The following is an 18,510-nucleotide window of genomic DNA, read 5'->3' as shown; positions in this document are numbered from 1 at the left end:
GCCTATTTGACCCATTATGTATGTGTGTGTGTGTGTGTGTGTGTGTGTATGTGTGTGTGTGTGTATGAGAATCATGAAGAAGAGGGAAAGGGGGCATTAGGTGGGTGTCAGATAGCTGGTCAGGGCAGCATTGTCTCTGGGCATATGCGTGTGTGTGTGTGTATGTGTATGTGTGTGTGTGTGTTGGGAGCTCTTGAGGGAGGGGCGGCGCGTTGTCTGTGATAAAGGGGCGGGGATATGCCTCTCCCTATTCCTTGTACCTAATTATAGTACCAGGCACTTAGTGGGTGTTTAATAAAAAATTTGCAGGATGAATTAAGAGATATTAATAAGTATTGGGGAAAATAAAGGCTTGGGTGAGGCTGAATGGGTATCTGAAAATGCGTATTTTTCAGATATGTGCTGTGGGTGGGCGCGGGGTGGTGAACACTGACGGTGTCCGGAGGTGACAGACACAGTGACGGCCCTGCTGATTTGCATCCCTCTCCCCACCCCATGACCTCATTCCCTCTCCTTATATTTGTTCCTATTTGCTGGGCAGCTTTTGTAATATCTTGTGCTCGCTACACTTCTGGTACATTCCCATCCAGCCAAGGAGGGGAGGAATGCATACTCCCACCCTTGGGCTTGGGGGTTGAGGAGAAAGACTTTAAGGGGAACAGGCCTGACTGCTCATCCCTGAGACAGAGCTGAGAGACCCAGAGTCCCCACATCTCCCTCTGAAGTTACCGTCATTTGGTGATTATCTTCTTTGAGGGAGGCTCAGCTTGTTTGAGATTGTGGGCATTTAAAAATGTCAGTAATTCATAATACCCTTTCCAAATAGGAGTTATTTTTATATCTGTCCGTTGTGAAAAGGGACGACTCAAAGCTACTATGAATTCAGGAAAGCTTTTAGATGACTTCGATGTTATATTTGCCATTGTGGTTAATCAAATATACATTAGAAAAAAGTTTTTAAGCCTTACAGGCAAGACATATCAATCTGCCTTCAGCATCTGGTGTGCATATGGATTTGTGGGTGCTCTGGAATCACCCCCCCAACCCAGGCCTTCCTGGGTCTGGGCCTACCCATTGACTGAGAACCTCCCTGTTAGGAAATGTGCTTCTTTTTTCTCTGGGGCGGGGGGGGGGCAGGGAGAGTTGTCTGGCCACAGGTAATTGAAGAGAGAGCCAAGTTGGAGCGACTGAGCGACTGAGCGTGTGGACCCAGTGCTGATAATCTGTCAAAGCCAGGCTGAAGTCCACGGGGCACCGGGCAGGGATTTGCGTGGGATCTCCGCCTGTCCCCACCACCCTCAAGTGGAATCGGGGCACAGGTGTGTGGGACGGAGTGGCAGGGGTACACGTAGCCTGGGAGAGAAGAATGAAGCCAGGAGACAGAGAGGTAGATGCCCATTTATTTATGTGTGTCTCTCTTATGGTGGTTGCTGACTGAATTCAGTAAGTAGTTATCAAGGCCTCCTTTGTGTGAGGCCTCGTGTTGAGGGCTAAGGGGGAGGGTCAGAAATGAATAAGATGAAAAAAAAAAAAAAGAAATGAATAAGATGCTGCTCTGGGTGGTGACTGTTTACTCGGGGAAGCCGATAAAAAAGCAGTCCAGTGCGTGGGAAAGAGCATGGATTATGTAGCCTTGCCTGGGTCAGTGACCTTGGACTTTAGCTCTCTCTGCCCTGGTTTTCTTTTCTGGAAAATGGAGGCAATAATAGTGTCCACCTTACAGAGTTATGGGAGCTAAATCAGCTAATTCATGTCAAGTGCTTAGAATAGTGTCTGGCACATAGAAAGTGCTCAATAAACACCAGCAGAAGAGCAAGGCACAAAATCGTGTGGTATCGGGATGCCTGGGCTGCTCAGTTGGTTAAGTGTCTGCCTTCAGCCTCGGTCACGGTTCCAGGGTCCTGGGATGGGGCCCCACGTTGGGCTCCTTGTTCAACGGGGAGCCTGCTTCTCCTTCTGCCCAATGTTTCCCCTGCTTGTGCTTGCTTCCCCTGTCCCTGACAAATAAATAAATAAAATCTTCAAAAAAAAAAAATAGCGTGGTATACGCCCAAAGAGATGCAGTAAGACGGTGCAGCTCAGTGGTCAAAACACAGACTCCTGAGTGTCAGGTCTGCATTTCAACCTGACCTTCTGCCCTCACCAGGCCCAAGCCATCAGGTGAGTGCCTAACCTTCAAACGCATTTTTCCTTACCTGTAAATGGAGATAAGCAGGCTTGTCTCGCAGGTCTGTCGTGGGAACTAAATGAATGTCTGATACATGAAAAGTGGTGAATAGTTGGTAGTTACTATTACCAGCAGGGTGCTACCGGTGTTGCAAGGAAGGTGGATAGCTTTACAAGTTGACGGGGATTGGTAATAAAAGGCATGCTTTTGAGGATTGACCTTGACCGTGGATGAGTAAGCTTGGTTTGAGGGCGCCACTTCATGCACAGGCACTGGTAGGAGCCAAGGCATGGGAGGGAGGGACATGTACGGCCCGTCCATAGAGGGGGCTCCAAGAATATAAGGAAACAAGAGCAATCTAACACAGGAGCAGCAGGCCGAAGCCAGGTCTTGGAGTTTTGACTTAAATCATTCAACCAACATTTGTTGGATGCTGTGTCCCAAGTAGGGGCAAATGTAGCCACTAAGCCGCCACAGTTTTTAAAAAAAATATTTTATTTATTTATTTGACAGACAGAGATTGTAAGTAGGCAGAGAGGCAGGCAGAGAGAGAGGAGGAGAAAGCAGGCTCCCCGCTGAGCAGAGAGTCCGATGAGGGGCTCAGTCGCAGGACCCTGGGATCATGACCTGAGCCGAAGGCAGAAGCTTAACCCACTGAGCCACCCAGGCGCCCCAAGGGTCCACAGTTTTGAGCAGATATATGAATAAAAGCTATATATCAGAAGCTGGGAGTCTCCTGTAGAAGGATTATGGGTGGCAGAGTTATGCAGTGGAGAAGTCAGTTGGGAGACAGTTCAGGAGAGAGGTTTGGGGCCCCCACATCTTGCTGGGCTTGGGGAGTGGCGAGGAAGGGTGGTGGCCTTTGGGACAGCAGGAGGAGCAGGTGCTTGGGAGCTGTTGCTGGGATGGAAGCTCTGGGACTCAGAGGGGATGTGGTTTCAGGTTTGCTTGGAAGGACGGTGGTGGCGGCGAGCCAGGCCGTGGCAGCGGAGGGGTGAAGGCAAAAGGGGAGGCCGTGGGAGAGGAGCAGCCTTGGGCCCCCGGATCGTGCACGTGTTGAACTGCGGTGTCCCTTGGTGTTCTTAGACAGAGACACCCAGGCTGTTGGAAAGGTGAGACCAGAGCTTTGCATTGAAGGCGGGGCTGTGGATGGAGACCTGGGTGCCACGGGGGCGTGCGTGGAGAGAGAGAATGTTTGTAGTTCTGGAATCAGAGGAGGTGGCCAAGGAGAAGGTGAGGAGACTTCATAGGAGCCCACAGGTGGAGAGGAGTGGCTGCAGACATTATGAAGGGGCATTTAGAACAAAAAGAGACCAGATCACACAGTCAAGCGGGGGAGAGCCTGGGGCCTCACAGCGAGTGAGCGTTTGCTGTGCCTTGGGTGTTGCCGTGTGTGCCAGCAGCTGTCCCAGCGCCGAGAGAGGGCAGTGGAAATCGATCAGTAAAATCTCAGTCTTCCGGGGCCCTGGGGGAGAAACTCACCCTGGAAAGTGGAGCATTATCCCATTAAAATCCACAACTCACCAACACTGAAAGCATTTCAGACGGAAATCTTCCCGAGATATGTCGCACACCTCTCTGCCTCCCCGAGCACAATATTTGGAAAGTGATTTAACCTTTTCCGGATGACTCAGGATGTCGTGATTCCCCTTAGGTGTTGGACTGTCATACTGTGGTTCCTTCACTGAGGTTTGTCCCTGCCTGAAATGATGCCTGACTGCTGTATTTGGATAGTTCTTAGATTAGCTTTTCCCGAGTTTTTCCACCTCCGTTCTTAGGAAGGGTTGTCATGCGGCAGCCTACATCTCCTCGCATTCGTGAACTTGGAAATCAGCATTCCCAAGTGTGTTGGGGTTGTGGGTCACCACCGGTAAGTGGGTTCTGGGTAAGGTCTGAGGGGTTCTCCTAAGAGGATATAATAGGTTTTTTTTTTTTTTAAGAGTTTATTTATTTATTTGACAGATAGATATCACAAGTAGGCAGAGAGGCAGGCAGAGAGAGAGGAAGGGAATCAGGCTCCCTGCTGAGCAGAGAGCCCGATGCAGGGCTCTATCCCAGGACTCTGGGATCATGACCTGAGCTGAAGGCAGAGGCTTTAACCCACTGAGCCACCCAGGCACCCCTATATAATAGTTTTTAATGTATCACCATCAATGATGTTCATTGTGGCCGCTCAGAACTTTTTCTTTTCTTTTGTTCTGGTCTTTCTTACTGTCCTTGATAATGAGTCTAGTCTGTTGGAATCCCGAGTTCATGTTAGGCAAGACAATACCCGCTCCGCCCACTGGTGGGGCAGATAAGACTTCTGTGTGTGAAAGTTGAGTAAATGAGGTCACGTATGTGGAACCACTGTGTCAGCTGTTAATATCCCATGCCTGTGGGCCTGACAGTTTCTGCTGCGAGAGAGATGGCTCCGGGCTCAAGAGAGTGGTTCAGGGAGTGGCTGGTGTGAGAACCCAGAGATAAGACAGATACTCACAAGGAAACTTGACTCAAATGGTGGAGTGGTTAAGAGCAAGGGGGGCCCGAGGTCTAATCCAAGTTTTCTACTTGCTGTGTGTGTCAGCTTGGATAATTTACTTAATCACTTTGTTCTTCAATGTCCTGCTCTGTAACATGGAGATTATGATGTCGTTACAAGGACACAATGAGCTATATGGAAATCCTTTACAATGGGCTAGGCACTGTTCTTTTTTTTTTTTTTAAGATTTTATTTATTTATTTGACAGACAGAGATCACAAGTAGGCAGAGAAGCAGGCAGAGAGAGAGGAGGAAGCAGGCTCCCCGCTGAGCAGAGAGCCCCGTGTGGGGCTCTGGGGCTCGATCCCAGGACACTGGGATCACGACCTGAGCCGAAGGCAGAGGCTTTAACCCACTGAGCCACCCAGGCGCCCCTAGGCACTGTTCTAAATGATCCATAAAGGCGACTCTGATCATCAACCCTAGTGGTCAGAGAAGGCTGCAAGAAAGAGGCGGGACTTGGCTAGATCTTGAACGAGGACTGAGTGAGATTTGTGGAGGTGGAAAGGAACGAACGGGCAGGGCTTTCCCTCCTGGAAAACAGCCTAAATGCGAGGTCTAGGAGATGGGATTGGGTGTGTTGGGGTGCGTGTGAGGAGACCAAGATGGTTGTACTTTGGGGGAGATATGATCAGAACTGTAGAGTCAGGTCAGCTTCTAAAAGTCTTGACTTCCAGCCAAGAATGTGGATCAGGGGAAGTTTTAAAGCCAGACAGATTCGGGTTCAGATTTTGACTCTGTCCCCTCACTGGCAGTGTGATACGGGTCAAGTTTCTCCTGCTTTAGGAGGCTCAGTTTCCCCGTCTCTGTGAGAGAGTGATGGCAGCATCCCTTGACAAGGCAGTAGTGGCGAGAGATGGGAACAGTGCATGGAAAGAGCCCGGCACCCTTGAAGTACTCAGTATGTAAGAAGTGTTTTTGATTATTCATTCAACAAACATAAGCATGCCTTTTTCTGAGCCAGGAACTGTGCAAGCAGCTGGAGGTAGAGATGAATGAGACATTGTCCTTGCTTTTGGATATCACACAGTCCAGCCAGGAAGCAGAGATGGAAACGCAATTCGCCTTGGAGATACAATAAAGTAAAATAATGATACAATGTACATATTGAGAGCGGGCACAGAGGAGGGGCGGTTAGCTCTGCCTGTGAGGCCAGTTGGGAACACAGAGGTATACTGACCTGGTCTTAAAACAAGAGCTGGCTTTCTCAGGGAGCTAAGGGTGGGAAGAGTGGGACTAGGGAAGGGTCTTTCAAGCCAAGGGAACAGTACGTACAGAAATGTGGGACAGTAGGGAAATGGACAGCCTCTGGGTGTGGCTAGAACCCGGAGTGTCCCAGGGAAGGAGGTTGGAGGGAGGCATGGCCGAATTTCCAATGGACTTGCTTGAGAAGATCAGACTGCATCCTGGAGGAGTGTCCTGGGAAATCTTGAAGGGTTTTAAGCAGGGTTGTGACTTGGTTGGACCGCTTTAGTGGTGTGTGGACTAAGAATTGTAGGGGAAAAGACTGGTGTGGGGGGAGATCATTGAAGAGGCTTATTAATGTTCCGGGGAGAGGATCTGAGAAGGGTCTGGCTTTGGGGCCATGGTGGGGGGAGGGATGGAAGGATGAAAAACATTTCTACTGGGCGCCTGGGTGGCTCAGTGGGTTGAGCCGCTGCCTTCGGCTCGGGTCATGATCTCGGGGTCCTGGGATCGAGTCCCGCGTCGGGCTCTCTGCTTGGCAGGGAGCCTGCTTCCTCCTCTCTCTGCCTGCCTCTCTGCCTACTTGTGATCTCTCTCTGTCAAATAAATAAATAAAATCTTTAAAAAAAAAAAGAAAAACATTTCTAGGAGTTGTGTTTAGTTTTTAGGGGTTTAGAAGGTGGAATTGACAGGACCTGGTGATTGGTATGAAAAAAAAAAAAAAAAAAAAAGAACAAGGCGGATTTCTGGTTGCTTACATTGACCAGGGAGAGCAGGTAGGAGGAGAGGGAAGGGTTAGGAGGTCCATCTTGGGCATGTTGAGGGGTGAGAAGCCCAGGTAAAACTCCTCGGAAAACAGGTGGGGACATAGGTTGAGAACAGAGAAGAGAGGTTTGAGCCACTGAAAAGTTTCGAGTGTGTGTGCAGGTGCACATGTGCCTCTGTGTGTGTGTATGTGTGTTGATCACAGCAGTATTTCATCAGGTGTATCTGGCCCCTGGGCCATGAGAGCCTAGTTGGAGATAGGCAAGGGACCAACGAGCAGGAGGCTCTTGGAGGAAACCGGAGGGGAAGGGTGGTCTAGGATGACCCAGGAGCACAGTGGTCAAAGTCAGAGGTGATTCTGTGCTGTTGGGCCAGTCCGCTTCCCTGCCCCCAGGAAGCAGGTAACACCACCAGTCTCCTGAGGTTGCTGGAGGGTAATGTGTGAGCCCCCTGCTGACGGCCGGTAGGATGTCGGGCCACTTGGCTAATTAGCGACATCTCTAGCTTGGCTGAGTGGGGGGCACCTCGCGGGGGCTTGAGAAGCATTGGTTGAGGGCAACCAACAAGGCCTTTGCCAAATGCAGGGCAACGGGCCTTTGGTTGCGAGGGTGGAGAGAAGCGTGGCTTTCGTGGTGGACTTTGGGTGTCAGGGAGCTGTCTGAGTAATCGCTGCGCAGGCAGACAGGGACCCACCACGGGTACCCAGGGGAGAAGCCCAATCTACAAACACAGGCTGGGGAGTCCTTAAGCCTCGGAAGTGAGCTATTGCCAAAGAGGGCAGGGAGAAGGAAGGAGTGTGGAGGGCATAGGACCCAGCCTGGAAGGGTCTGTGATGGCAGGTGAATCAGCAGAAAGCAAAGAGCCACACAGAAGGAGAGGTCAGTGAGTCTCCAGGAGCTTTGTCCCGGAAGCCAGGAGAGGCAAGGCTCGCGCAGCCCACAAACCTCACTGGCTCGTCGCATCTTCGTGGGTATAGCGCGGCCCACGTTTGTGGCAGGTGGGAATACTTTTTGAAAGACCAGCCATGTTGGATTTTCTAGAACATCACCCTGCCTCTTTGTTTGTACAGGTGCTGGAGAGATGATTGCGCTGACTGCCTGGGCGTTTGCACAAAACGGGGCCAAAGAGGTCCAGACGCGCGGCTCCTCGTGAGAGCCCTGGGATTTTCCTGGGGGCCCCTTTCTAGCCCGCATAGCAACCCCTGCCTTCAAAGCAATGCGATCCAGTTTATTTAAGAACACTGTGTAGACACAGTTTTGGGGGGTTGCAGCTGGCCGGTGGAAGCAGTTCTGTGTGTGTAACACGCGCAGATAGGTAAAGGCTTGTGCGAAATGCAGATAGACGGTCGACGGACAGACAAAAAGGGGGCTGTGTTCATCGCAGAGTCCTCAGCGGGCGGAGGGAGAGCTGGGCGTGGTGGCGGTGGACACATCTAATATTAGCTCTTAGATCACCGTGTGGGTATTGATTCTGCATTCAGCCCCCGCGTGTGTATTAAGGAGGTGGGATAAGGTCTGATAAATGACAGCGTATGTGTTTCTGGAGAGACCTAACCCCCTAAGAGCCGCTGAACAAATGACACAAAATGACGCCGGAGGCCGGTGACAGTGCAGGCCTGCGGGAGGGCGTGTGCTCCCAGCAGCTGTGTGTGTGTGTCCTGTGGCCTGCAGGCCTATGTGCATGCGTGTGCGTGTGTGTGTGTGTTTCCCCATCGGGTCTGTGCGTTTGTAGGCTGCGCTTTTCCTCTGCCACCTGTTGCTTCCTCCGAAGTCTCCCAGGAGGTGGGCGCGTGAGAAATGTTCAGGGAAGGGGTGACCCAGCCTCACCCTGGGCAGACTAGAGCTCAGCCTGCCTGGGCTGCTGTCGCTGCTTCGAAGGAACTGTCTCCAACCTCTCTCTTTTTTTTTTTTTAAAGATTTTATTTGACAGAGATCACAAGTAGGCAGAGAGGCAGGCAAAGAGAGAGGGGAAGGGAAGCAGGCTCTCTGAGAGCCTGATGCGGGGCTAGATCCCAGGACCCCGGGATCATGACCTGAGCCGAAGGCAGAGGCCTTAACCCACTGAGCCACCCAGGTGCCCCTCCAACCTCTCTTGATCCACTGGGGTCAAGACCCAGGCCCAGGCAGAGCCCCTAGGTGAGGGCTGGCGACCCAGAGGCTGCGGTGGGACTTAGGGACCGGTCCGGTGTGGCCCACTGTGTTCTGATCACCTCCCCCAGCTGCTTGTCCCTAGAATCACAGAACCGGAGTCAGAGGGGCCTTGGAAACATTCGAGTCCGCCTGCCTCATTTTTACAGAGGAGGGACAGGTGGCTCAGAGAGGTCCAGCGACTGGGATAGGATAGGAATCACGTGGCACTTTGAGGCAGAACTGGGCTTTCTGACCTTCTGACTGTGTGTGGGTGACTTTTCTCCCCTGGGGGTGGGGTGTTGCGGGGGGGTGGGTGGTGGCATCCGTGTGTGCAAAGGCTTCGAGTGTGGGTTGCGTGAGAGATGACACGTGTCTCCGGATCGCTGAGCGCCTATGTGTGTCAGTGTGTCACCGAGTGTGAGTGTGTCTCGGGTAAGCCCTGTGTGAGCGTGTCCCCATCTGTCTCCGAGGCACCGTGGAATGAAGGGGAGGAGCGTGCCCGGGAGAGAGGCAAGCCGGCCTGCCTGCCACTCCAGGCTCTGCCTCCCGAGTCTCTGTGTGACCTTGAGGGTCACTTCCCTCCCCTGGGCCTCAGTTTCCTGAAATGTAACATGAGATGTGGGGCCTCCTGGACTGAGGGACCCCGTGTGTGAGGCCTTGACTCAGATGGCCGCTCCGTCTCTGTCCCCTTTCAGCCTGGGTGGGGCTCAGGGACCTTGAACTCATCACCCCCCTGGGAGCTCTGTCCTTGGTACCCCCACTAACCAGCCCTCCTTTCTTCTCTCTCTCTGCCTTTCCCTTTCCTGAACCTCGCCGGCCTACAGAGGAGCACCCCATGGAAGGTGAGTGATGCTTTCTTGTCTTTGGGGCGGTGGTCAATCACCGCAGGGTCCTCTGTGAGGGGGTGTCGTTGGCCCCCGGAGGGCTCCCTCTCCTGCCCATGTTTGGGGAACCCCTAGGGGAAGGATGTCTGGGGGTCCTCTTGGCTGCCTCGGCCCCACTTCTCGCCTCTTCTTTATCGGTTTGCTGGGGAGAGCTGCCGGGCAGAGAGCAGGCCTTCCCGTGGGCCGGTGCACCGTCTGGCATGTCCTCTTCTTTAGGGAGGAGACGCGGCAAGGACGAAGGGGTGGGGCTGGAGGAGCTTAAGTGCCCAGAAGGGAGTGAGGAGACACTCTTGGCCAGCCCGGCTGGGGGAGCTTACAAGGGCCATGCAGCTGGGGGTCTTGGGGCTGCTTGGGTGGGGTCCGCTCTGAGTCTGGAGGAGGCAGGCAGAGGGTGGGGGGCTGTGTCCCCAGGTCCGTGGGTGTAGGTGGGTGGCAGCTTCTCCGCTCTGACGGACACCTGGGCTGGACGGCAGGGGCGGTCTGCTTCTTCTCTGGGCCCCGGCCAAGGGCCAGCGCTAGGCCCGGAGGCTGCCCCTCTTTGGAGCTCCTCTGTCCATTCCTCCCCTGTCCTGTTTCGTCTGCCTTTCCTTTCTCTTTCTCTCGCTCTCTCCCACTCTCTCTGGTTTCTGTCTTAACCTTTCTTTTCTCCAGGGCTCCATCTCTGGGTCTCTTTCTCTGTTTCTGTCTTTCCCCAGGCTCTCTCTCGGGGCTCCTGTCAGTCTCTGAACCGTCCCCTCTCGCGTCACGGTGTGCCCTGCTCCTTGCCCTCCTCTGGGGTGCACGGGAGACGGGAAGACTCGGTGGGCTGGGCAGGTGTGGAGCCTGGGTGGCAGGGGAGCTCACGCGACCACCAGGAGGAAGGCAGGCAGCGAGGCGGGTGGGAGGTGGGATCCGGCCCCCAAACCTGTCCCATGTTCTTTTCCTGGAGAAGCAGGAAGAGGGTGGGATTGGGAGGGATGCCACCCGATGCCGCGACTCTACTCGGGCTGGAAGCTCCCTGGGCCTGGGCCCTGGCAGGGCAGGGGTAGGGGGACAGCACTCAGGATGGGGGAGTCCTGGCTGGGAAAGAAGGGGAGGGCTTTCGGCCGGAGTGTGGGCTGGAATCCATTTTTCCTTGTGGTGTCCATGGTTTGGCTTGTCTCTTACTGATGTCTCTTTTCCCTGAGTAGCTTCGTTTCCCCAGTCCCGGCGGGCAGGCACCCGTCTGTGTGTGTGTGTGTGTGTGTGTTTGTGTGTGCAAGAGAGAGAGAGAGAGAGAGACTGCATGTAGCTGTGTGCACATGTGCCCCTTGGGCTCGGCTGCTTGGTTGCCCGTGTGCCTTTGTGCACGTCTGTCCCTCTATGCTCTTGTGCTCGTGCCTGAGCGTGTGTGTGTAGGTGCGTGTACGCCTGTCCTCGTGTCATCTGTGGCGTGGTCCGCATGGCTGTGTGTCTCTGTAGGCGCGTCTGCGTCTGCGTCTGCCTCTCTGTGTGTCAGTGTTTACCTCCGTGTGCGTGAGAGAGGGAGTCTGTGTGTCGTGTGGACGCAGCCGTCTGAGGGCTGGAGATAAGATTTAGTACTGATGTGACTTTTACTTGCTCTTGATGTCATGTCTCCTCCGGAACAAAGGGAGAGAGGGGAGGGGGAACGAGCCAGAAGGGGGAGGCTTGTGGGGAGGAAGACAGGGGCAGAGAGGTGGCGGGAACGAGGGGGGTAAGTAGAGGCAGGAAGACGAAGTGGAGGGAGGCACAGAAAGGAGAGAACTCGGGGAGGGGAAACAGCCAGGCCAAAGAAGAAAGCAGGAGGGCGCTGGGGAAAGGGGACTGAGCCAGGAGGGGACAGGAGAGGGACCGTCAGTTCTTTCCCAAGCAAGCAGGATAGACAGAGACAAGAAGAGAAGCTGGGGCTGGGGACAAGTGGGGAATGAGCCCCTTTGGATGCCACGGACCCATTTCTTGGGGGCGGCATGCTGGCCTGCTGGTTTGGAAGGGGCAGTGTGTGTGTCTGCGTGTCAGTGTGTGTGTAACACACCCAGGGGTGTGACGAATCTGTGTGTCTCTCTGCGATGTGTCTGCTTGTGCGTCTCTCAGTCTTGTCCCCTGTTGCCCTCTTTCTTCTTGGGTCATCTTGGGCTTCTGGTAGAAGGGCAGGGAGTGAGACTGGGAGTGGTTTTGGGGGGCTGGGGTGGGCTGGGGCCTCCTCTGGGGCGCAGTGCTCTGGACTCGGCCGCTGAGATCTTAGAGTCCTCCGTGCCGCCTTCACCCTCTTTTCCTGTCCCTCAATGCTGTGCCCTCATCCTGGCCTTCTCCCAGGAACCCGGCCAACCAGCTCCCCAGCCCCTGACAGCCCCTCCTCCGTCCTCCCCAGCCTCTGGTAACAGGGAGAGAAGACCCAGAAGCAGCCAGATAAAGTGTCCTAGGAAAGGGCCCTTGGTAATGCCATCCATCACGGCCGGCCTCTTCTCCAGGGCGTGGGAGGAGGGGCCGACGCCACAGGTGGACGTGGGGAGGGCTCAGCCCGGCCCGCTGGGCGCGAGGAAGGAGCCGAGATTTCAGGCCTGGGGGAGGGGGGCGGGGGCTGAGGAGACGTAGGCTTTAGGGGGGCGCACCCGCAGGCCAGGCTGGCTGGAGCCAGGGGGTAGCCAGGGCAGGGAACCGGCCTCCCCTTCCCCAAGATGGCTGGTGCTGTCACGCCTGAGGGAGCTGAGCAGCTGGTTGCCGTGGTGACGGAGGGAAAGTGCCGCATGCTAATGAGGCTGCCTGGGAGCTGGGCAGTGGAAGGGTCTGTGAGGGGAGAGACTTGGCTCCGTCCCCACCCCACACAGCCACACAGGCCTACAGGGGGGACAGAGGGCCCGTCCTAGGGCCTCTAGCCCCTGGGCCTGGATTTCCAAGGATGGGAGGCCACAGGCAAGGCTATTTCTGCCTGGAAGAGTTGGGTCTGGCTCCTGGGTTTAGGGGGTTTGGAAGAAAATGCTGGGAGACCTTGGGGAAAGTTCGTGGGGGGCACTCAGAGCCAAGAATAAGACTCAGTCCAAATGCTGGGTCCTCCCCACTTTTGTGGCTAAAACCTTTGTCTTCCCAAGAGCTGTTCTCTGCTGATGCAGCCCTTTCGATGCAGGAGGGATGTACCCCTCCCCTGGCCGGCCTGAGCTGCAGAGGTTGGGGGAGATGATGCATGCCTTTCCCCAGAGAGAGCAGAAGGGGGCGATGTGAACCTCTGCTCACATTTTCCACAGGGTCCAGGCCTTTGGCCCCTGGCCACTCCCTTCCTGGCCCCTGGAGATCTTTACCTTGATAATCCCACTCTGGCCGGACTTTTTGTCCCGAGGGACACCCTCTCACTGCCATAGCACTGGGATGGCTTCCAGGTTTCCAAGGACTCTTCCTTCCCTGCACTTTGGCTAGAGACCTGGGATGCAGGGGCCTGGGAGAGGGAGGGCCTGGCTGGTCCGGTCAAGGAGGCCTGGGGCTTCGGCTTCGCTGTGGGACCTGGGGCTGCCAGCCTCGGTTCGGGGGTGGGGAGGGCTTTCCGTGGCGGGTGCCTTCCCAGGACTAGGGTGCTGGTCCACTTGGCCAGACTCTTTCCCGCCTAAGGTTTAGGAAGGCCCAGGTCAGGGCTGATGAGGCTTTTCCCAGGGGCCGAGGTCACGGTGGAAAAAAGTCCCAGCCCATCTTGCCTTGAGTCTTGGAGCTGGAACTTATGTTTTCCATTTTCAAAATTCAGCTTCTGGCTCATCTCAGGGAGGGCTGGGCCAGAGAAAAGGGGTCCGCAGCGTAATTTGGACCTCTCAGAGAGCCAGACCTCCTGCCCACAGGCCTTGGCTGTCCCCCAGTGCGGGCCCCAGTCTCCTAGCTCTGCTTGTGGAAGGACCCAAGCTCAAGCCCTCTGCTCCAGCATTTCCCATCTCCGATCTGCTTCTGCTCTAACGTTGTCCTCCTGGGCCTCGCTTTCCTTGTAGAGTCCAGGAGCGCCGCGATCAGTGTGGAGGTTGTTGGGGAGGTGGGCATCTGAGAGGACTGAGGCTGGGCAGAAGCCTTTGCAAAGCCCACTTTGGTGGAGGAGTCCTTCTAGACCCAGGCCCCCATGCCCGCCTCCACCTGCTGTGCCAGGCTCACAGGGGTGAGGTCGCGGGGCGGAGGCGGGGTGGGGTTGGACGTCCCCCCTGTCCACTTAATCCCGCGCTAACAGGACACTCTCTCTCTCTCCAGGTGGCTTTGATTTTTGTGTCGTGTTTTATTTTCTCTTCCATCCGAATCGTTTTTTCTCGTTGACTGTTTTTTTTTTTCTCTCCGCCTCCCGGAAGGAAAAAAAAAAAAAGAAAAAAAGAAAAAGGAAAAAGCAGCCTCTCCGGCCTCAGGCTTCTCCTTTTCCTTTTTTTTGTCCGGCAAGAAGAAAAAAAAGAAACCAAATTCTCTCCCCGCCTTGCAGTGACTCCCTGCCCCGACCCTTCCTCTGGTTCTGCCTGTACCCCTCACCCCCTCTGGTACTGCCTCTCTCACTCTCTTTCTGCCTCTCTCTGTCCCCCCCCCTCGTGCCCTCCACCCTGTTTCCGGCATCGGGGGGGCCCCTCTCCTCAGCTTCCGGGGCTGGGGGCTTTCCCCTCGATGCCTGTCACAAGTTAAAAAGGGTTTTTAAATTGTGGCAGCAAAAGCTTTTTTCTCCCCTCTCTCCGGCTGATTTTGATGACTTGTGTTTTCTTTGTTCTTTCCCCTTTTCTTTCTTTTTTCTCCCTTTTTTTTTTTTTTTTTCTTTCTTTCTTTCTCCCCTTCCCCTTTCCAAGGTCCGGCTCACCTGACGTTAAACAGCGAAGGTATGGTTTTTTGAAGTTCTGGTTTGGATTGGATTGGACTGGATTGCCCCCAACCTGCGACTGCATTTTCTGTTCCTCTCCCTACCCCCCTCTCCCAGGCCCCACCTGCCCCACCGCCTTCCCGCCCTCTCCGCCCTTCTGGCCCCGCTGCCTCCCGTCCTCTCCGAGTTCTGGGACTGGGGCGCTGGGGTGGGGGCGGGGCCGACCGCCCCCCCCCCCCCCGCTGTGCTCTCCCCTCCCCCGCCCTCCCTGCCGCCCTCCATAGCCCGCATCCCACCTTGGTTTCTGACATCAAGAGATGTTAAAACTCCTGCCGCTGTCTCCAGTCACCCTTTTGCGTTTTCCTGGTACTGTATCTTCTTTTTTCCCTCCTCATGACGGTGTTTTATTTCCTTCCACTCATTCTGATCATTCTTTCTCTTCTGTGGACCCAAGTACAAGGAGAAAAGCAGGGGCCTGAGGCAGAGGCTTCGAGGCAGCCTCGCCGCCCTCCCCCTGCTGCTGCGTGGTGTCCCCTCTGTCCGCAGTGGCTGCATTGGAAGGGGGAGAGGCAGGGGGCTGGAGGTGCGGGACACCCTCTTGGCACAGCTGTCCCGCCGTCTGCCCTCACCAGCATCTCTTGACCCTGTTTGACAGAGGAGGACAGTCAGGCACAGAGGGATGTGACTTGTTAGTGATTAGATGGCCTTTACTTGGTGGTAACATTGGGGCAGCTTCTCTATTTTTCGTCTCCCTTCCTTACCAAGTCCCTACCATCTTTAAAAGCCCTGGCATTGAGCAAACCTGACTCTGATCCCCGCGCCCTGCCCCGCCCCCACGCCCCCAGCACTGAGCTCTCCTGGGTCTCCCAGTCCCTGATTCTTGAGCTCAGGTGTTCTAGACCCTTAATCATTGTTCCCCATGCCCAGGAGGGGGTCCTCTGCCAGGGCTCCTCTCCCGTAGAGGGGGGCTTTTTAGCCTGTAGGCAGGAGCGGCCTAGGGGACGAAGACTGGACTGTGGGGAGAGGCTCCGCTCCGGAATTTGGGATGGATTTAGGTCTGGGAAGGTAGGGGTCTGGGATTCTTGCAGGGATCTGAAATGTTGGCAAAAACGGTGGGATAAGGGGCCATCCCGCGGGAGTAGTCGGGACCGGGGTGGTTCACTCGCATCCCTCTTGCCTCTCAGTGCCTGTTCTGGGTCTGTTGGTGTCCAGAGAGGGTGCACCTTGTCCTAGATGAAGCCCAAAGGAACCAGCGCCCCGCTCCCCTGACCCCGCTCCTCTGTCCCCCTCCCCTGACAGGTCCACAGCCCAGGTGGGATTCCCGCTTTGCTTGTGGGGATTTGGGGTTGAGATAGAGTAAGGACCCAGACACAGACTTTTAAACTCCGTTCTCCAGCCCTCCCATGGGCTCTGGCAGTAGCTGTGGGGGTCTGAGAGCCAGGCGTTGAGTGCCTGAGTCCCTGGCAGGGGTGGGTGGGGAGCTCAAGCCAGCCTGGAACCCAGATGTGATGACATGTGTCTGCGGGGGCTTTGGAGAGGAGGCCTGGTGGTTTGATGGGCCGCGTGGGAGGAAGTGGGAAGTCAGCCCTGAGAAAGGCCTTCCCTACATACATGATAAACTCCGGCCAGGAAGAGCCTCTCTTAGTGGGCCTAGCCCTGCAGAAGACCATGACAGCAACCATGGCCCTGGCCCTGGGAAGCCTCATGATCTAATTGGCAAAGCAGGGGACAGAGGGGACATCAGGAACGCTCACCACTAAGCGAACCAGGTGTAGACGGAGAACCAGATTTGCCTTGAGGGCAGGCCAAGAACATGAGAGGCCTTTGGTGTGTGAATCAGGACGGTCTGGGAGGAGGGCGCCTGTGTCAGGCTTTTGGAGGAGCGAGAAGCATGAACTCCCGCCCAGCAGAGAAGGTTCCAGAAGAAGCAGAGTGGGGAGGCGAGTGAGCGGGCATCTGGAAGTGGAGGCTTAGGGTCCCCAGGGCTGGCCTGTCTGCATGTTCTTGGGAAGAAGGAGCTTCTGAACCATCAGGGCCCCTGCTTCTGCCGCAGTCTCCCCAGCCCTGGGCCAAGGGCAGAAGTTGGTGGCTGTGACTTTCATGGGCTCTGCGGGCCTGTTGGGTTTGTCATCTGGCCCCGAAGGTAGTAAGTCCCCAGAACAGCACCCCCTGCCTCACCTGTACCTCCAAGCAGGACCTTGACCCTGGAGAGGGCCTTCTATCACCTCAAGGCTGGGGTGGGACTGGCTGGGTAGCCCCCCTGTGCCTGACTCCCCAATTCTGCTTCTCCAGTAGGGTCCTTACTGTTCTCCGAGGGGGGGGCCGGGAGAGGAGGAGCCAGCGATGTGCACCAGCCAACGAAAGGTCAGTGACCCCACAGTCCCCAGAGAGCCCAGCCCCCTTGCAGGCTAACTGCACTTCTGGGGGGGACAGATGAGTCAGCAAAGGTGTATCCCTTTGTCCCCTGTCTGAGGTCCCCGGCGATGGCTGGGCCTGCGTCCCTGGGACCTGTCCTCGTGTGAAGGGCCACAAATCCCAGTTGTCCTAATGACCTTTTTCTAGAACACGCATGTCTTTTGGTGACAGATGTTCAAGCCCATCCCTAGAAACTATCTGGGAAGTAGGGTAAAGAAGCAGGGTGCCTTCCCCATTGAACCACCAAATTCTGGAAGCCTGCTAGATGCCAGCAGCCCAGGGGGATTCTGGTTAGGAGACAAGGCCTCTATAATATGTGTGTATCCCCTAAATGAGCCTTCACTTCCCTTTGTGGATGGCCTCACCACCCTGGGCTTACAGATGCGAAAGGTGACGCTTGCCCGGGCCCGTGCAGCCGGCTCGTGGCCTCTCAGTCCATCCTGGGGTTGTCTAGGTTCTCAGTGACTTTTTCTGCTCTGAGGCTGCCTCCTGTAAGAGATCCTCTTTCCTAAGGAGTTTGGGGGTGGGGGCAGTCTAGCAGTCCACAAGGAGCTCGCTGGGTGCCAAGCCCTGGGGCTATCCCGTCCCGATCCTGGATCCGTCTGTGCTCCTTCGAACGCGCCGTGCGCGCTGTTGGCTTGGCTTTCCACCACCCCTGCCTTCTTCCCAACTATTCAGTATCTCTCTGATACTGAATCTTTTTGAAAAAGTGGCCGGGCCCTCCACCCCAGCGGTCTCCCCTGAACTCTGCAAGCAGAGCCACACGCTGCTCAGTGCCTCCATTTTATCTTCCTCGCTTCCCCTATTAGCCTCCCCCTCCCCCCAGACTGAGCCCCTGCCCACCCCTCCCCAGGGCAGGGGTGGGGTGTTGTCACCTGTACACCCCCAAGGCTTCAGGCAGCTCCTAGCACGAGCTCTGTGACTTTATTTGAAATGGGTAAATGGTCTCTGTTCTCCAGGGGCTCGTTGACATTCTAACAAGTAACCACAAAAAAGGGGGGTCCATGTAAAGTGTCTGAAAAGTGCAGACTTTGTCCAAGAGGAGTTAACATATTCGTTCTTCTAGAGAGAGAGGCAGCAAGTGTGCGCGCGCGCACGCACACGCGCACACACACAAAGTTACACATCAGCGCAAGCATCATTTATTAGTGGAATAGGTCACAGTTTACAAAGCTTCATCCCAGCCGTTCTCCTTCTAGATGCCACAGCAGCCTGTGAGGCAGGCCGACGGTCAGCCCCTTTGCCCAGAGGAGGAAGCTGGGGCTTAGAGAGTGGCCTCTCGGTCAAGGTCACCAAGCTGGTGGGAGAGCCAGCATTAGTGCCCAGGTCTTCTTTCTCACATCACACTTCCTCTCGAGGGAGCAGTACAAGAGGTTACTAGGCAGTAAGTGCCAAATGAGCAGAAGAGACAGCTGGAGCGCTGCAGGGGAGGGAGGGGCCAGGGAGGGCTGGAGACCTTCCCAGAGGAGGGCCTCGAGCTGGGCCTGGAACGGAGGCCCGTGCTCTGTCTCTCACCGCCCTTAGAACTCCAGGAGCCTAACGATGGGTCTCTAGCTGCCTTGGTCCTGACTGGAGACGCTTGTGGGGCTCCCCACTCCCTGACCGTGGGAGGTGAACACAGATCAGCCCTGGTCCCTCTTCTGGAGCCGGGGTGGGGGTGGGGCATCAGG

The 18,510-nt window shown here is 55.5% G+C and overlaps 1 protein-coding gene across 20 annotated transcripts in view; it reads left to right on the top strand.

The window, feature by feature from the left end:
* The window catches only part of NRXN2 (neurexin 2), a 105,709-nt gene that overhangs the window by 12,501 nt on the left and 74,698 nt on the right, over positions 1 to 18,510 (top strand). For 11 of the 20 annotated variants that reach the window (XM_045064456.1, XM_045064417.1, XM_045064402.1 and 8 more), the window contains exons 3-5: positions 9,592 to 9,609; positions 14,415 to 14,444; positions 16,718 to 16,789. In XM_045064456.1, the coding sequence (XP_044920391.1) occupies positions 9,592 to 9,609; positions 14,415 to 14,444; positions 16,718 to 16,789 (120 nt within the window). The remainder of the gene's footprint in view (positions 1 to 9,591; positions 9,610 to 14,414; positions 14,445 to 16,717; positions 16,790 to 18,510) is intronic. The other 9 variants (XM_045064450.1, XM_045064454.1, XM_045064399.1 and 6 more) reach the window with 4 other exon arrangements.

The sequence above is a fragment of the Mustela putorius genome, unplaced genomic scaffold (genome assembly GCF_011764305.1).
Source record: "Mustela putorius furo isolate JIRA1106 unplaced genomic scaffold, ASM1176430v1.1 tig00000127_pilon_pilon_pilon, whole genome shotgun sequence".
NCBI lineage: Eukaryota > Metazoa > Chordata > Mammalia > Carnivora > Mustelidae > Mustela > Mustela putorius.
This window is presented reverse-complemented; position numbering and strand designations above follow the sequence as displayed.